The 16,130-nt window shown below is 37.3% G+C and overlaps 1 protein-coding gene across 8 annotated transcripts in view; it reads right to left on the bottom strand.

Moving 5' to 3' along the window:
- Window positions 1-16,130, bottom strand: part of TNRC6B (trinucleotide repeat containing adaptor 6B) — a 140,269-nt gene that overhangs the window by 110,104 nt on the left and 14,035 nt on the right. For 6 of the 8 annotated variants that reach the window (XM_050325271.1, XM_050325268.1, XM_050325270.1 and 3 more), the window contains exon 3: window positions 10,452-10,550. In XM_050325271.1, coding sequence (XP_050181228.1) covers window positions 10,452-10,505 — 54 coding nt within the window. In that variant the 5' untranslated portion in view covers window positions 10,506-10,550. The remainder of the gene's footprint in view (window positions 1-10,451; window positions 10,551-16,130) is intronic. The other 2 variants (XM_050325262.1, XM_050325264.1) reach the window with 1 other exon arrangement.

Genomic DNA, 16,130 nt, shown 5'->3' on the forward strand with positions numbered 1-16,130 from the left:
TTCCAGTTTCTCCAGTTATTAGAATACAAATCCAAACTCATGCTGCTGCTTGCTTGTATGATCTTCCAAAATTTAGCAAGATTATTAAAAGTTATTAGATATCTGATAGACCACCAAGCCTTAAAACACCCACTTATCTTGGAACAGATACAACTTTCCTACCACTTTCCTCAAACAAAAAAACTTAAAATGCCATGGGAATAACTTAATTCCCTAGGAATTGCACACAGAAACCCTGTATCTGTTGAAACCAATGAATATGATTTCAGGGTACTTCTGCAACATTTATCAACAACCTAATTCCACACAGGCTTACTGCATCTGTAGACACCTATTGCCTTCTCCCCTCTTGTAATACCCTCTCTAATCTACTACTCAAAAGTTTCAGTGATCTTAAACAAGTGACAAGAAATGTTCACATGCTTTTAATGTTGCTTTTACCTGTTGCTTTTACTGGGGAACCAAGACTGCGTTTTTGCAGAGTTCAAGCGTCCTTAGTTGTCCAGTCACCTTTTCACGTACTGCAACGATGAAGACCATAGGTACTATTTTTAGTGTTATAAGTAAAAGAACACGGTCTTCTCATCAAACCTCACATCCACTTCTTCCACACCCAACGAATGAACAAAAAATTTTGAGGAACTGAAACAAATTCATACCAATCTAGTTCACAAAATGACAAGGAAATTGTCCTTGCAGGGTCATGCAAACATATGAAGGTTTGCAAATGTATGAGGTCAACAAGTCAGTTTTACATCTTTCAATTGCTCAGTCAAACTAAACAGACTACAAATGGTTTTTAGAGTAAATCTAAAATTTTTAAAGTAGGGTAGAGTAAGCTTTTACTGCCCATGGTTTAAATTTCTCCCCAAATACCTATCACCTCAAGTCTGCCATAAAACAGTAAGTCTGAAAACATTCATCAACACTTTCACATCTGTAAGATTTTAAGCGGTTGATTATATAGAACTGTCACATTCACATGGACTACAACCACTGCCAACAATTCTGTAAAGCCAATACCAAATGGAAAGAGATCAAAAGGCAATATTTTGAAAAGGCAGAAACCCCTCAAATTGTGTGCCAAGAGTACACCTGCATGAGTAGAGAGACTTTGTAAATAAAGTCACAAAGCAATGTCCCCAACTGTCTCCAACATCACAGTGGGACTATACCATTCTGTAGTGGGACTATACTATTCTGCTCTCAAATGCAGAACTGCTTTTTCAGTTTTTTAAGCAAATATTTGCCTTAAGACTGAAGTGTTTTTTTCCTTGAGAAATCAAGAGACACACACCTATTCATTGCAATGACATTCCAAGCTATTACACTGCCTCTACATGAACTGTTCATCTGAACAGGCTGGATCAAAGGACCGTATGGTGACCGTTCTTACAGATCTCAAAGTCAATTTGGCAGACGATGGTATTTTCCAGGAGAAAGAAAATACATCATTGTGTTAACCTTCTCTTTTGTGATTCAAAAGCACTTCAGGTTATTCTGAGATCAGAAAACAGAATCATCTTTCAGTTTGGTATCTATATTTTAGCAGTCTTCACTATGGATAAGTAGGTTTCAAATGAGCAATTCATCTTCCCTCTCTAGAAAACTGCACACCCAGCTGGCAAAATCTAGCTCTTGGTCCTGAATTTCTTTGCAAAATGTCCAAGCAGCTAAGCAATCAACAGCATTCCTTTAAAATAGTTTGAGTAGCACTACCTGTTTAACTCCATGTTCTTTTTGCAAAGTCCTCAACAATTTTACCTTATTTATAACTGCTGTTTTATAAAGCCAGTAGACCCTGATAACATACTATACTGGTTTTGCCTGGGACAAAGTTAAATTTCTAGGCAGTAGATGGTAGAGGACTATGTTTTGGGTTCATGCTGGAAACAGTGTTGATAACACAGGGATGTTTTAGTTACTGCTGAGCACTGTTCCCACAGCATCAAGGCCTTTTCTGTTTTTTCACACCATACCACCGGTGAGCAGGCCAGGGGTGCACGAGAAGCTGGGAGGGGACACAGCCAGGACAGCTGACCCCAACTGTCCAAAGGGATATTCCATACCATAAGGCATCATGCTCAGCATTAAAACCGAAGTCAGGACATGGGTGAGGGTGTATGTGGAGGTTGGCAGGGGCTGCCATTGCTCAGAGACTGGTTGGGCATCAGTTACTTGGCAGTAAGCAATTGTTTTCCTTTTGCATAATTTGTTATGTTGTGGGGTTTATTTTCATCACTCTTTGTTTTTTGTTTGTTTGGTTTTTTTGGGGGGAAGGGGTTCGGTTCTTTCCATCCCCCTGCCCCCCCCATAAATTATTACACTGTCTTTATGTCAACCCGTGTTTCCTCACTTTTATCCTTACAATTCTCCCTCTCTCTCACTAGGGGAGCAGGGAGTGGGTGAGCAGTTAGTTGCTGACTAGGGTTAAACCCCATATCATAATTATAGCTCTTTGTTAGAATGCCTTGAAATTTTGAAATTCCAAGTTATAAACTCACAAGCAGGTTTGCCTGGGATTTTTCTCCCCATGTAGAAAAGTCCAACTGTGTAGTGTTCTGTAGGAAAGTGCTTGCGGTTCTTTTGCTGGCCACAATGTTAAAGTTGAAAACAAAAATTAACCCCAAATTTCTGCTCTCCTTGATGGACTGTATTAATTTATATTTAAAAGGACTATGTCATAATGCTTTTACAAGCTTTAATAACATGTCATTAAAAGGGAAGGCTTTATTAACTTAAGATTTAAAGTAATTTCACTCTTTACTGAGAGTTTAATGGATTTTTTTTTTTTTAATGAATGGTATGTAAAGATTTTAGTTCTCATATTACTCTCCTAAAGAGCTGTAGCATTTTCAGTTCTAAAAAATTAAGCTAGCAGAGCATGATGAAGATAGCTTCAGTTTGTGTTGTGAAAAATTATCTTTGTGCTAAGACTAGTTCTTAAGCTGCTACCTTTTGGGAGAAGCATTAGTTGTCTTGTTAGGTAGAATACCTTTCTACTTTTAAAAGACTTTACGATATACTTCATACAAAGACTCCATGAACTTAGTACAGTTGCAAGTCAGCAAGTCAGAAAGACTAGCTGCTCCTACAACTCATGTTCCAGAAAAACGATGGAAACACATCCTGTCCATCAGGGCACAGAAATGCTGGAAGCTCCACAAGTAACCCCCCAGCGGACATTAGAAATGACTAAACTAAAGAAATAAAACCCCAAAGCCTACTTTCCTGAACCCAGTGGAGAGGCAACAGCCACATGAGTAAACTGAAACCTACTCTGACTTGCCAGGTATTCACAAGAAAATAACACTGAGGTTGAAAGCTTGTACTCTTGTACAAGCCAGTATTTTCCAAGTGTAGCAGGGATTCATACTGCAGAGGAACCATCGTCTGAAAGCACCGGGTACTGGATCAGTGCTAGACTGGAAAACAGCTTTTATAGAACTACAGTCACAAAGCAGTCTGGTAATTTCATTACTGTCTAGGCCTTCACGCTGAATGTTTTAAATTATTTAGTGCCATATGAATAGAAACCCACTTCTGTATCACTAAGTAGGATTATAAGCCCCAGAGGTACAGGCATCAAGGTTTTGGATGCTGCAAGTTTAATGACTCAACTATGATTTTCTTTGCACCATATTAATTCTAAATCGCACAAAATGAAAGCACCAGCCTAACTTTTGCACTATTGTCATCTTTAGGCAACATCCACATCAGAAACTGAGCATAATTTACACTTAAATGCAGTTAGAGGAACATTCATGCTTTTAGAAAAGATACCTCCTGATTGGTAAGACTCCCTCCTAACAACACTTCCTTCTGAGGAATTTTAAGATTCTGTTTAAAAATATAAAACCATGTAGCTTAACAGATCAAATACATATACTATTAAGACAGGCTCATGTTTCTTTATTCTCAACATATAGGAAGTAAAAGCAAGACCTTAGATACTCAAGTAAGACATAAACTGTTTAACCTTTTCATCATCTCTGCGTGAATGGCTCAGGACAAAAAGGAATCAAACCAAAACACAAGAACACCACAACAAAACACAGCCAGCGCCAAGAGAGTTCTGAAGAGTGGTTCAAAGAGAAGGCAAGTGCTAGCTCACAACTGGACACCAAGAGGCAAGAAAAGTAAGAATTAACCAGGATGAGAACAGGTAGGTAATAATGTAAGGTAAAGATTCGTGTTGACAGATAAGAACAGGGCAGCAACTTGAAATAAAACAAGGATTAACAGATGACCTCAAGACAGCTCAGTAAGTCTCACTGGACGGTGAGACTGAACAACAGGACAAGGCTCAATGTTTGTGTCACTGGTTCTGAAAAAACCAGAGTATGGAAAAGTAGCCTAATTCCTAGTCTACCTATTCAGTTCAATAATGGTTTCTATAAATACTACTAAAAACTTTGAATAAAAATACACTTACCCAACACCACACAATACAGATGCTTTTCCCTTTTCCTGTACTTATTAGGAGTTGAGCATTATTACAAATCCTGTGCAGTCGCATTTTTTATCAAAATTTTGTGTACCTAGATTTTTAGCATACCTAGCATTAAAAGGGTGGAACTAGCTGGTTTTCCTCCTTTCCCTTCTATAATACTGAATCAAAACCACAACTGATAAACACCTTTCTATAAATTACCTTAGTCAAAATCCCTCCCTCTGAATTCATAGGTTTTTACTTTGAGAGATGAAGGAACATCTAGGAGGCAAGGGGGATATTCTACATTTAACATGAGAATTTTAATTGCATTTTCTGATAAATAAGGTTGCTACATAAGCTCAAACTCCTGGCAACATTGAAAGAAATCTAAAAATACTTCAAATAAGGCACAAAATTTTAGCTTCCTCCTGCAATATTCTGCAGCAAAGGAACAACTGAGAAACCAAGTTTTAGTGTTGTCTGTGCAGTAATTCCAAACAGATGGATGATAACAGCTAAAAGGAATCAGTCACAAACAAAAACCTCAGTGCTTGTTAATATTTTCAGAGTACCAAGGTTGTTAATGGAAAAAGCCTAGCAATCATTAGTGGCAAATTAACGACCACAAAATATAATTAAAAATAAAATAATAATCCAAATAACAGTAAAGGGTGGGGGGTTCCAAGTAGAAATACTGTTTTCTTCTCCACTCAGTATGATGGACAAGTAGCAGATTTCACATTGCTATCATGGAATCAGAATGACTGAGTGCTTCCTGCCTCCTCCAGTGAACACCACTGGGGAGAACACTGTGGGGGTCTTGCTCGCATTCCCAGCTCTGAAGAAATCAGTCCTACAGAATTCCTTGGACTGTACTGTACTGGTGGGCCTTTAGCACCTCATGGTGGTGTTCAGTAAAAGGTTGGGCTCAATGATCTTGGAGATCTTTTCCAACCTTAATGATTCTGTGATTCCTTTTTTTGTGAAAGGATACTTCACTGTATGATATTCACTAGCAGATCATATGGATAAAACAGACCAAATACTACTACCAAGTAGTAGTATCTGCCAAAGCTAACTACATTTTTTAAAACTCTATGCTCATTTGGAAAAGCTTATTTCTGCACAGTTGCTTTCCCCCTTTGTGGTACTAGTAGATAATTACTGGAATCAAAAGCATGCTATTGACAGGTGCCAGCTGTCTTTACCATGTTGATGCCATTTTAACAGAAAGAATATTTTCTGTTAGTCTAAAAACAACTGTGAGATCAAACAATGGAATGAGTTCATATGAAAAGCCCCAGCCACAAAACTACCAAGACAGTAAGTTTCTCCAAAAACAGCTAGTGGGGAGAAGGGGAAAACTCACTCTCTGCTGGAAAGCAATCCGAAGAATGACAAGAGGATATGTTGTCAAAAAACTAAAGGGCAGAATTCTAGAAATTTCCCCAAATATACAAAAGTGAGAGAATACAAGCACACCTCAACAACCAAAATATTAAAAAAAAAAATTAAATTACAAAATTAAAGTGTATGCATTAATGACAGTGGTAGAAACAAACACTGAAGTGAGGACTGCATCCATCAGTAACTTTCCTTAGGTTTAATTACCAAGAAGTTGCCTCTCAGTTTCTGCTATTCATTTCAAGAGTGGCAAAGGCAAGCACGAAAGCTAACTCTGTAACCATGTTGTCAAGTTGCTAGGAGTCAAGCAGGAATATCAGTCTTCATGATGTCTGACTGCAGGGATTAGATTTTCTAATCATATCTTCCATATTGTTAATTAGTTTGAAGGACATAACTATTAAGTCTTTAAAGTGACTTGCTCGGCTCTATATGAGGCATGATTTTTTTTTTCCTTTTTCAAAACCAGAGGAAATCTCCTTTTATCTTCAATGCTTGTTCTTAATGCTTCAGGATGCTATATAGTCTAGGATGCCAGAAAATCTGAAACAGTTATAGAATGAAACCAGTTCACAAGGCATAAATAATAATTTGTTTTCCACTATAAGACAGAATCTTCATGGATAACATTTTAGGTTATTTTTCGACTGGCACTACAAAAAAATTAATTCTTGCAGTATCCAAATCTTTATATCCCGATATTCTTGGTATCTCTGTGAAAGGTGATTCTGATGTCATCTCTGGCACCCCAGAACACTTCATTCAAGTATGCTTCAACATACAATAAATTTGGTTCCTCAAGTTATGCCCTTGTGATTCCAGAAGAAAAGTACCAAGGCTTCTTAGTGGTTAGGACTGCTGACAGTGTTAACATACTGTCTTTGTCCATGCTACTGGGCAAGAACATAAAAAGCAAATCTATTAATTAAATTTTCTTTTAACTGAAGATTCTGGAAACAAATACTGATAACTGGTCACAGGATCTGCAGTCTCAGGTAACTGAGATTATTACTCTAAACACTGCTTTTCCAGCAACTTGTTACTAACAGGAACCCCTCTTGCTTTGTCATTTTGCAGAGTCAGAAGAGTCAGTTATTAACACCCTGAGACAGACAACTTCATGTAGTGAGACTTGCTCTTTAAAAAGATAAGTTACAAGCATGACTTTCCATGGCACTAAATAAAGGCAGAACACCTTGATATCAATATAACAAAGATATGTCTAGAAGCTAGCATATTTACTTTCTTTCCTACAAGTTTAATGCACACATATGGAAAATAAGGCACATGGATTTTCGACTTGAGATCAGCTAATGACAGCATCAGAAGCAACTGTTAGGTGACACTTTGGCTAAGAGTCTTCTTGGTAAAATATAACAGTGTGGAAAGGATTTGGCTACATAGTCTAAAGATAATTTTCTTGCCTGTTTTAAGTGCTTTTCAATTTAAATTGAAGTGGTAACAAGAACATTCTGCAAGAGGACCAAATGCAGGTTTCCCACTTCTAGTCAAGACTCAAACTGAATAAGGGAAATCCTGAACCATGGGGAAGCACCTACCAGACCCCTGAGCATCTTGCATTCTGAAAAGAAAAAAAAACAACTAAAGTATCAAACCCAATCACAGCAAGGACATAAAATACTCAACAGAAATGCTTCAAGTGCAGCTGACATAAAGGCATTCCAGCATGTAGGCCTAGGCTTTTGTCTTTTGATCACAAAGGGGTTTTTGACTTGCATTTTATGTTTGTGTCTTAAAATACAAACAAAGAAAGTATACAACTACATTTTCCACAATCTTTCCACCTTTTGCAACAATAGCTTTAATACTGGTGTTGAAGTCCTATAAGACTTGAAGAAGTAACTTCAAGACAGAAAGTTTGCCCACTTTGATTAATAATTATTCTGAGGCAGCCAATAACACACCCTAAACAGTAATTTCATTCTTTGTTTTGCATGTAGAGATACATTTTTGGGTAGAAATTAATTATTATGAGCAGAGGCTAAGAACAGGAAATTAATCTGACCTCATATACGATATAATCAAACTTATCATCACTGAAGTAGCTGGAATGAGCTTACTCAGCATTTATTAATCCTGTAAGATCTATGCACTGCAGACTCAACTTCTACAACGTTAAGAAGAGCTTCAAGGGAGCTGCTAACATATGAAGTGTTCCAAGTCCTTGGAACACTTGGAACGCTGACCATTCATAGGAAATAAAATGATGGAAGATAATGTTTATAGCTCAACAAGTATTTCTAGTGAAGGCAAAAGAACGTTTAAACCACGGGATTTTTGAGAAGAGAGCGTAAACTCAGTGAAGTCCAAAAGTACTGCTGGTACTTAAATATGGGTGCAAAAAACAACACCTGAAAAACACAGAAGAAAAGATCCACCTATCTGAACAATAACCATTATAATAACCATATAATAATTCACTTTTAGTTACAGATGAGTGCTTTTTGGAAGGAGTAAAAGGAGAGAAATGAAAAATCCAAATAAAATATGAATAAGTAGTTATATTACTGTCTTCAAAGCACAAAACTAACTTCTTGGAAAAAACCTCATGTCTCCTGCCTGGAAGAGTTGGGATGGGTGGGAGGGAGGGAGGGAGGGATGCCCTAACAAAAAGAAAAAAAATTAAATACATTACTGAAGACTTTGAAAAGATATTTCTTAGAAAAATATATCTTTATGAAAATGGGTCACTAAATCATGTAAACATTTGTAAATCAAGGGAATAATGTTAATGGTACTAGACAATACAATGGAATATATTTTGCCTAAACTCTTCTACAACAAATCCTTCAATTGTTATAGCTATAAAACTCTCCAGGGACAAGGGAAGAGAGGATAATCATTTACAGACTAAAGAAATACTAAAAAATAGACTTCAGTGTACATCACAGGATAGGGAGAAAGACTAGATGTAGTCATTACTCTTTTTTGCTTAATATATACTGATCCTATCCAGCTCTTTATTAATAACACTGAATACCAGGTGCATGATTCCCAGCCTCCCACATTCTCTAAGTAGAGAACTGTCATTCTCTAAATGACCATTCTTTCAAAACAATATTGAACACACATTTAGGTATATTCAAAGTCAGTATATATATATACATATATATATATATATTTTTTTTTTAATTTAAGCTCACTCGACTTTTTGAGCACCTAATGCTGGAGTAGAGATAAAATATTTGCCATTACACCCAGAACTAAGTTTGCCAAAGAAAAGCATACAGTTCACTGAAGGGAAAGAGTAAGTTAAGGAAGTTGCAAGACAGTTACTTCAATCTACTTCAGGCCACACGGACAAGTATCCATAAATATACACACAGACACTTGTTTGTCTATACATAAACATGTACACACACACAGATCCTCTCTGTGTGATGAAAAGTAAGCACCAGTAACCATGCTAAAAACCAATAATTAATTGCACCATGATGTCTCCTCTCACATGTCTATTTGCCACTGAAACCTGTAATCACATCCTTGTTGAAAGATGGATTCAATATCCTAGATGGCTGCAAGTACATCCACTGATAAGTTCTCATTTGTCAGCTCCTAATCTAGAGCCAACCTTCCTTCAAAGCTGTTTAAAATAAACACAACTCCTAAAGTACATGCAGCACAATTGCCAAATCCTCTCTCTAATAATTACCTCGTAACTTGGTGCATACAGCTTAAAAAATGTTTTGTTTTCTTAGACTCTAAAACAACTAAAACATTTCCCAAAGGTCCACCTAAAAAACAGATTTCCAATTTAATCCTATAGTTTTTTTGCTTTGTCAGCCTGTCTTTAACACAAAACTACAAGCAGGCTAACAATGATTCAGATTTTCCTGAAATTTCAGAGCCATGTTTTAAACACAGATCAGATGCAGTGTTAACACTAACTCACTGAGATAGCCAAGACTACAAACTATATTTATAAACCTACTGAAGAATATGACAATGGCTATGTCATTATGCAAACCAAAGTAATTTATGTCTCAACATCTGCTTCTTCAGGAAGTAAGCAAAGAGCAGTACACAACCAACACTAGATTCAACAGCACACTTTATACCCTCCCGTTGCAACAAGATATGCTGAGAGTCAAGAGGTACCTTTAAAAGCAACGTACAGACCAGTCTCACAGCAAAGCACACGCTGGCAAGTACAAGGAAACAAGAAGCGGAACACCTTCAATATAGGTCAGTCAGTAATCCACAAACACTGACACCTGCATCTAAGGGCCCACATGTCTAATTCTTTAAGTTAGTTGAGAGGGTGGGTGGGTAGGACAGAAGGCTTGACAAGCCCTTCCAGTTCTAACAAATTAAATGCAATCAAGGTTACTATTTTTGTACAAGTGTTTCCTCTTTCCTTCTTTGGAGTGCCCAAAAACAAAAGTTCCAATCCTTAGTGGATGGCAAAAAACAATGTCTTTCAAAAGGCTCTTAAAAAGTTTATTTTCATAAGTATCTCCATGCTAATACATAATAAATATATACATGCAGGTGTTCATTAAAAATACCACCACAAATCCATGTTCACTCCCCTGTATCCCCCATTTCAGGCAAGCAAGCTCTTGTTCCTCCAGAACACAGTGGCATTTACCTCACTAACCTTGGGACTGCCTTCCTCCAGTATTTCTCCCTCATCAGTTTGCATGGGAACAGGATCTGTGCAAAGCTCTGCAGAAATGCAAAATACTGCCTACAAGATAAAAAAAGGAAAATATATTTTAAAAACAATGATTTTTCTGCCTTTATCAGTATTATGTGAGATTGCAGTGCACATAAATAGCATTCTAGCCTATGATCTTTAATGTTGCCATTCTTCCCATATTCACTGAAATTATATGTTGTACACAAAGAAGTAAGACAATTGTTATTCAGGATAAGATGTAACTACTTATATAAAAGAAAAAAAACCCCAAACAGCAAACAGGAATATACTTTAAGTGTCATTGCTGAGTATTCAACATAGTCACTGTTTTTACTCATTCAAGCCACAGTCAGTAAGGAAAGATCATACAGACTAAAGCTGAGCAATCCTGGCACTTAGTAGGAGATAGTTTTTGTGCAAATATAAGCTTCACGTATTCAGTTTACAGACAATCTAAAGGTTATTAGTTTGAAAAACTGTCAGACTTCCAGTGATGCTACAGTACTTCTGAAGTCTTACTTAGAGAATTTTTCCCCTGACTTCATTTTAAAAATAAATACATTCTAGAATCTACATGGTTCAGGGAACTGATAAAGTCATTCATCTTCAGGTCAACGTTTCCAATCTAACCCAGGTCAAAAGCTCCCAGGTGTTCCCAATATTCAACACCACCTGGTAACTTATTTTTAAATTTGTTTGACGGTATCAGTGCAGTTCCAACTGAACAAAATCCACACCTTGAACTCCATTCTTTGAATTGCAAAGTAACTTATGGAAGAACACAATATAGTTAGGGAGATTTGGGTTACTAAGATTAGAATGTCTTTACTCCAGAGGATAAGCCATCTTTCAGAAGTAATGGATCAAATTAGTCAACTCAGGAGATCAAATGCACCAGCATAAATTCAGCTGGAATCTCTTACTCACAAAATGCAAATGTAAGCCATGAGCAGATCTGTAACGTTCCAGGTATGTTGAACATAAGGGCTCACACTGAGCTGTTGGCCTTTAACAGCCGTCCCTCTGAAGATGATGTAACTCCTCAACTGCACCAGCACTTAAAATTCATTTCAAGTCTCTCCATTTCTGCACCTCAGCTACAGAGCTGCTGACTGTCACCTTCACAGTGGCAATTCTAACCCTGGAAACTGACAACTTTGGGAGTGCAAACAGCAGTGAAGCCAAAAAGAGAAAGCTTGGTGCATCATCTAGCTACACCTCCTTCATTTCAGTGTTAAAGCCTGTTCATGGGGTAAGGCTGCCTGCACTGCCAACCTCTTCTGTATGTTGCAGACAGGTGGACAATATCTGTCATGGCCATTAATTGACTCAAGGAACAAAGAACACATTCTATATAAAGGGCCTCAAACTGCAAAATGTTACATACAAGTCATTAAATCTTATAAACAACAAACTGTTATGTACAGGAATATCGTACATTCTCATGCAAAGCATGGCAGCTGTAAAGACTTACAGTACAGTAATTTTCCTTTTCTGGGAAAGGAAGAATGAGGATAAAGACTTTCACCCTAATCCTCACTAAATATTCTGCCTGCAGCATATAATCAAAAATCAGAGGTATCAAGTGCTGAACATGACTTCTACACCAAGATCCTCCTGCCTCTGAGAAATCTTTCTGTTCTGCACCCGCAGTGGAGGAGGCTGGGCCAGGCAGTCTCTGTCCATGGTACTTCTTCACCACAACAGGTTTCTGAAACCCCACTCTGGAAATTCTAGAGCTGGGAGTTTTGGAGCATGATTTTTCAGTATCAGAGTCAAGTAATTGGTAATCTCCATAGAATGTTACACAGATAGTTTGATGTCTAATGGCCAAAACAGCTTTGGCCAGAAGGACTGCTGTGGCACTGAACTGGCCTCAGAATCAGAAATACGAGCAAGACTGAGTTTGACCTACAGAAGCATCAAAAAAAGCTTATAAATAAAACAAGACCACTCAGGTCAGGCCAAGAGCACTGCAAGGAGAAGTGAGTTTTCATTCAGAGTGCTGGAAAAACTCAAACACGAATCTCTGAAAAACCGCCATGTTTATCTTCTGAGATATCACTCACTATCAGAGGAACTGGCAGTATTTGAAACCAATTTTTATATACTACTCCTGGGAAAAGACAAAAAACTACACCTCAAAGGAGGAAAAAAAATTGTCAGTAGAACTAGGAAATTAAAAAAAAAAAAAAAAACCAAACCAAACTAAACCAACAAAATTAAACAAGCTCTTCCACTGTGGTCACATTAAATAGACTGGAACTATCCATAGCTCAGAGATAAGAGAAGGAAATAGAAAAACAAAATATATAAAAAAGAAAATGCAATAGAGAAGGAAAAGAGTTTATCTACTCTTCATTTGTACCATAATTAATGTTTTATCAGCTTTAATGTTTAAAATACATACCATATTATTTCATACAATGCTCAGAGTGAACTCACACAAGAGGGTAAGAAGATAGAACCTTTAATAAGCTTAGTAATTTACCAGAAAACTTGGCAAGGGGAAAAAAAAGTCCATAAAAAAAATTTTGTAGCTGCTGCAGGAAAACCCTAAGCCACGGACTACAAGAGGTGTTGCAAGAGGAAGCTTTGCTGAACACTATTGTTTTATTGGATTTGGGTTTTCAGTTTGTTTATTATTGCATTTGTTTCTGGGCTCTTTCGGGGGACAAAACATCAGGCAATAAACTACGAGCCCAATTCAATACAATAATTTTTCTGTTCTTTTTGCATATGTGAATCACAGATTCCCTCAGTCACTGGCACAAGAGTGCTGCATTGCAAGTTTATTTATTGCCAAAAGCAAACACTTCAACATTCCTGAATCAATGGGAAACTATCTCCATAGCAGACTTTCATAGTAGTCATTTACAACCCAGGGTGATTTCTCAGCCAACAGAGCAACTGCCTGCATGACAGCATGCGAAGAAATAACATCATTATTCTAGTTGTTGACACCACCTCTTCAGTCCACTAGCTTCTGACCAGAGGGCTGAAGGTCACACATAGGGTAATTTATTTTATATGTGGAGGATAGACAGTAAGTAAGAACTAGTGTCCTACAGAATTGGGAAAATGTCAAAAGCCTAAAGGCATTTATTCACTCGTTTTCAATGCTTATGTGTTATGCCAGGTTCCCAGGTTAAACCAACAAAATTAAACAAGCTCTTCCACTGTGGTCACATTAAATAGACTGGAACTATCCATAGCTCAGAGATAAGAGAAGGAAATAGAAAAACAAAATATATAAAAAAGAAAATGCAATAGAGAAGGAAAAGAGTTTATCCACTCTTCATTTGTCCCATAATTAATGTTTTATCAGCTTTAATGTTTAAAATACATACCATATTATTTCATACAATGCTCAGAGTGAACTCACACAAGAGGGTAAGAAGATAGAACCTTTAATAAGCTTAGTAATTTACCAGAAAACTTGGCAAGGGGAAAAAAAAGTCCATAAAAAAAATTTTGTAGCTGCTGTAGGAAAACCCTAAGCCACGGACTACAAGAGGTGTTGCAAGAGGAAGCTTTGCTGAACACTATTGTTTTATTGGATTTGGGTTTTTGGTTTGTTTATTATTGCATTTGTTTCTGGGCTCTTTCAGGGGACAAAACATCAGGCAATAAACTATGAGCCCAATTCAATACAATAATTTTTCTGTTCTTTTTGCATATGTGAATCACAGATTCCCTCAGTCACTGGCACAAGAGTGCTGCATTGCAAGTTTATTTATTGCCAAAAGCAAACACTTCAACATTCCTGAATCAATGGGAAACTATCTCCATAGCAGACTTTCATAGTAGTCATTTACAACCCAGGGTGATTTCTCAGCCAACAGAGCAACTGCCTGCATGACAGCATGCGAAGAAATAACATCATTATTCTAGTTGTTGACACCACCTCTTCAGTCCACTAGCTTCTGACCAGAGGGCTGAAGGTCACACATAGGGTAATTTATTTTATATGTGGAGGATAGACAGTAAGTAAGAACTAGTGTCCTACAGAATTGGGAAAATGTCAAAAGCCTAAAGGCATTTATTCACTCGTTTTCAATGCTTATGTGTTATGCCAGGTTCCCAGGTGATAAAAAAAAAAAAGGTTATAGATGCCCATTTAGATTCTGAGATTCAACACTTATCAACAAAGTCACTCCCGTAAAAGGTCAAAAGTAAGATAATTCTCTTCTTCCACTTTTGCTTACAGCCATCAAAACTACTTCAGATGTTACTGAAATCCCCCAATCTTTTTATTCACTTGATATCTTTCACAAAAATTAACCAACTTCCACTTGAGTGAGAATGCCCAGGAATGTCTGACAAACAGCAATGCACAGGTATGTCTGCATACAACAGAGCAAATGCATGTCTAAACTTAGGAATAGCTTTTATTTAACTCTTTAAACTATAATACAGTGATGAGAATCTACTCTCAAAAGATACCTTAATATGAACTAGCTGGATTTCTTGTGAACTTTATTGCCTACTACACTACTGTCCTGTCATAAACTAATATGGTTTTGGGACAATCCAGTCTAATATTTAGTCCTATTTATGTTCTGTCTCCTTCTGCAGCAAGGATGGACACATTTTGTTCAGTGGTACCAGACACAAACTCAGTGTAAGCCAAACAGTGCAGACCACCTTACAGATACTATCTCTTCACTACTGCACTCTGTCAAGTAAAACCTGAGCCAAACTTCCACACACTTATAAATCCCTACCACTGAAATCAATACCAGTGAACAAGGTATTTCCTCTAGGCCTAATTTTCCCCACACAGAAAGGTCCATAATTGAAAAACACAAGGTCCTCATTAGCAAGAGAGAGCTGGAATTCAAATGTCTTCAAATTTGTTTTCATCAAGCAGGCATTGCTGGGACTAACCACCTTAACTAATACAAGGGTCTCACACGCAACGACACTTTCTTTTACGGATTGCCAGCAACAATCCAATATGGACTAAAGAGAAAAACTGTTCTTCGTTTGGTAAAGAAGAAAAAACTGTTTCAAGCTTCTGAAGAGTGCAGCTGCAAGAGAAGCATTTGTTAATGTAAAATCCACTGTTATTCCCGTGAATTCTCAAGTCTGAGTTGGATACGGTCCACTGGAAAATGCCCTGATGGACAGTAAAGCTGCGCAAACTATCACCATTACAGACATTAAGCAGAAATTGAAGGTAGGTCCCAAACAAGAGCACAAAGCAAAACAGGCACACAAGTGCTCTTCCAAGGCGATGATCTAGTATACACAGCACACCTAAAAGGAGAGCAGTTGGAACAAGACCGTATTTTACTCAACTGTGCCCTAAATGAGACAGTGCTCATTTGACAGAACTGTATCGATACACCATTGCTATCACCAGCCTCTGGGTACATAGGCAACAAAGTGCTCATTTTTAACAGATGATCCAGCCATATTATATCGCATTGCTAAGATTTATATTACACTGAGTCTGTTGAGAATGTACAAAAGCAACACGAACTTTAACATAGAGAAAAACAACATTTTTTTCATCTCAACTTTAAATGTAAGTTGAGATGAAAGCAAGAGTATCCAGAAGAAAAAAGAACTTGAATGTAACTTCATTACTTACAGGAAATAATCACCAATTTCAGTGACTTC

Source organism: Myiozetetes cayanensis, unplaced genomic scaffold, assembly GCF_022539395.1.
Source record: "Myiozetetes cayanensis isolate MyiCay16 unplaced genomic scaffold, myiCay2020 scf3, whole genome shotgun sequence".
Taxonomy (NCBI): domain Eukaryota; kingdom Metazoa; phylum Chordata; class Aves; order Passeriformes; family Tyrannidae; genus Myiozetetes; species Myiozetetes cayanensis.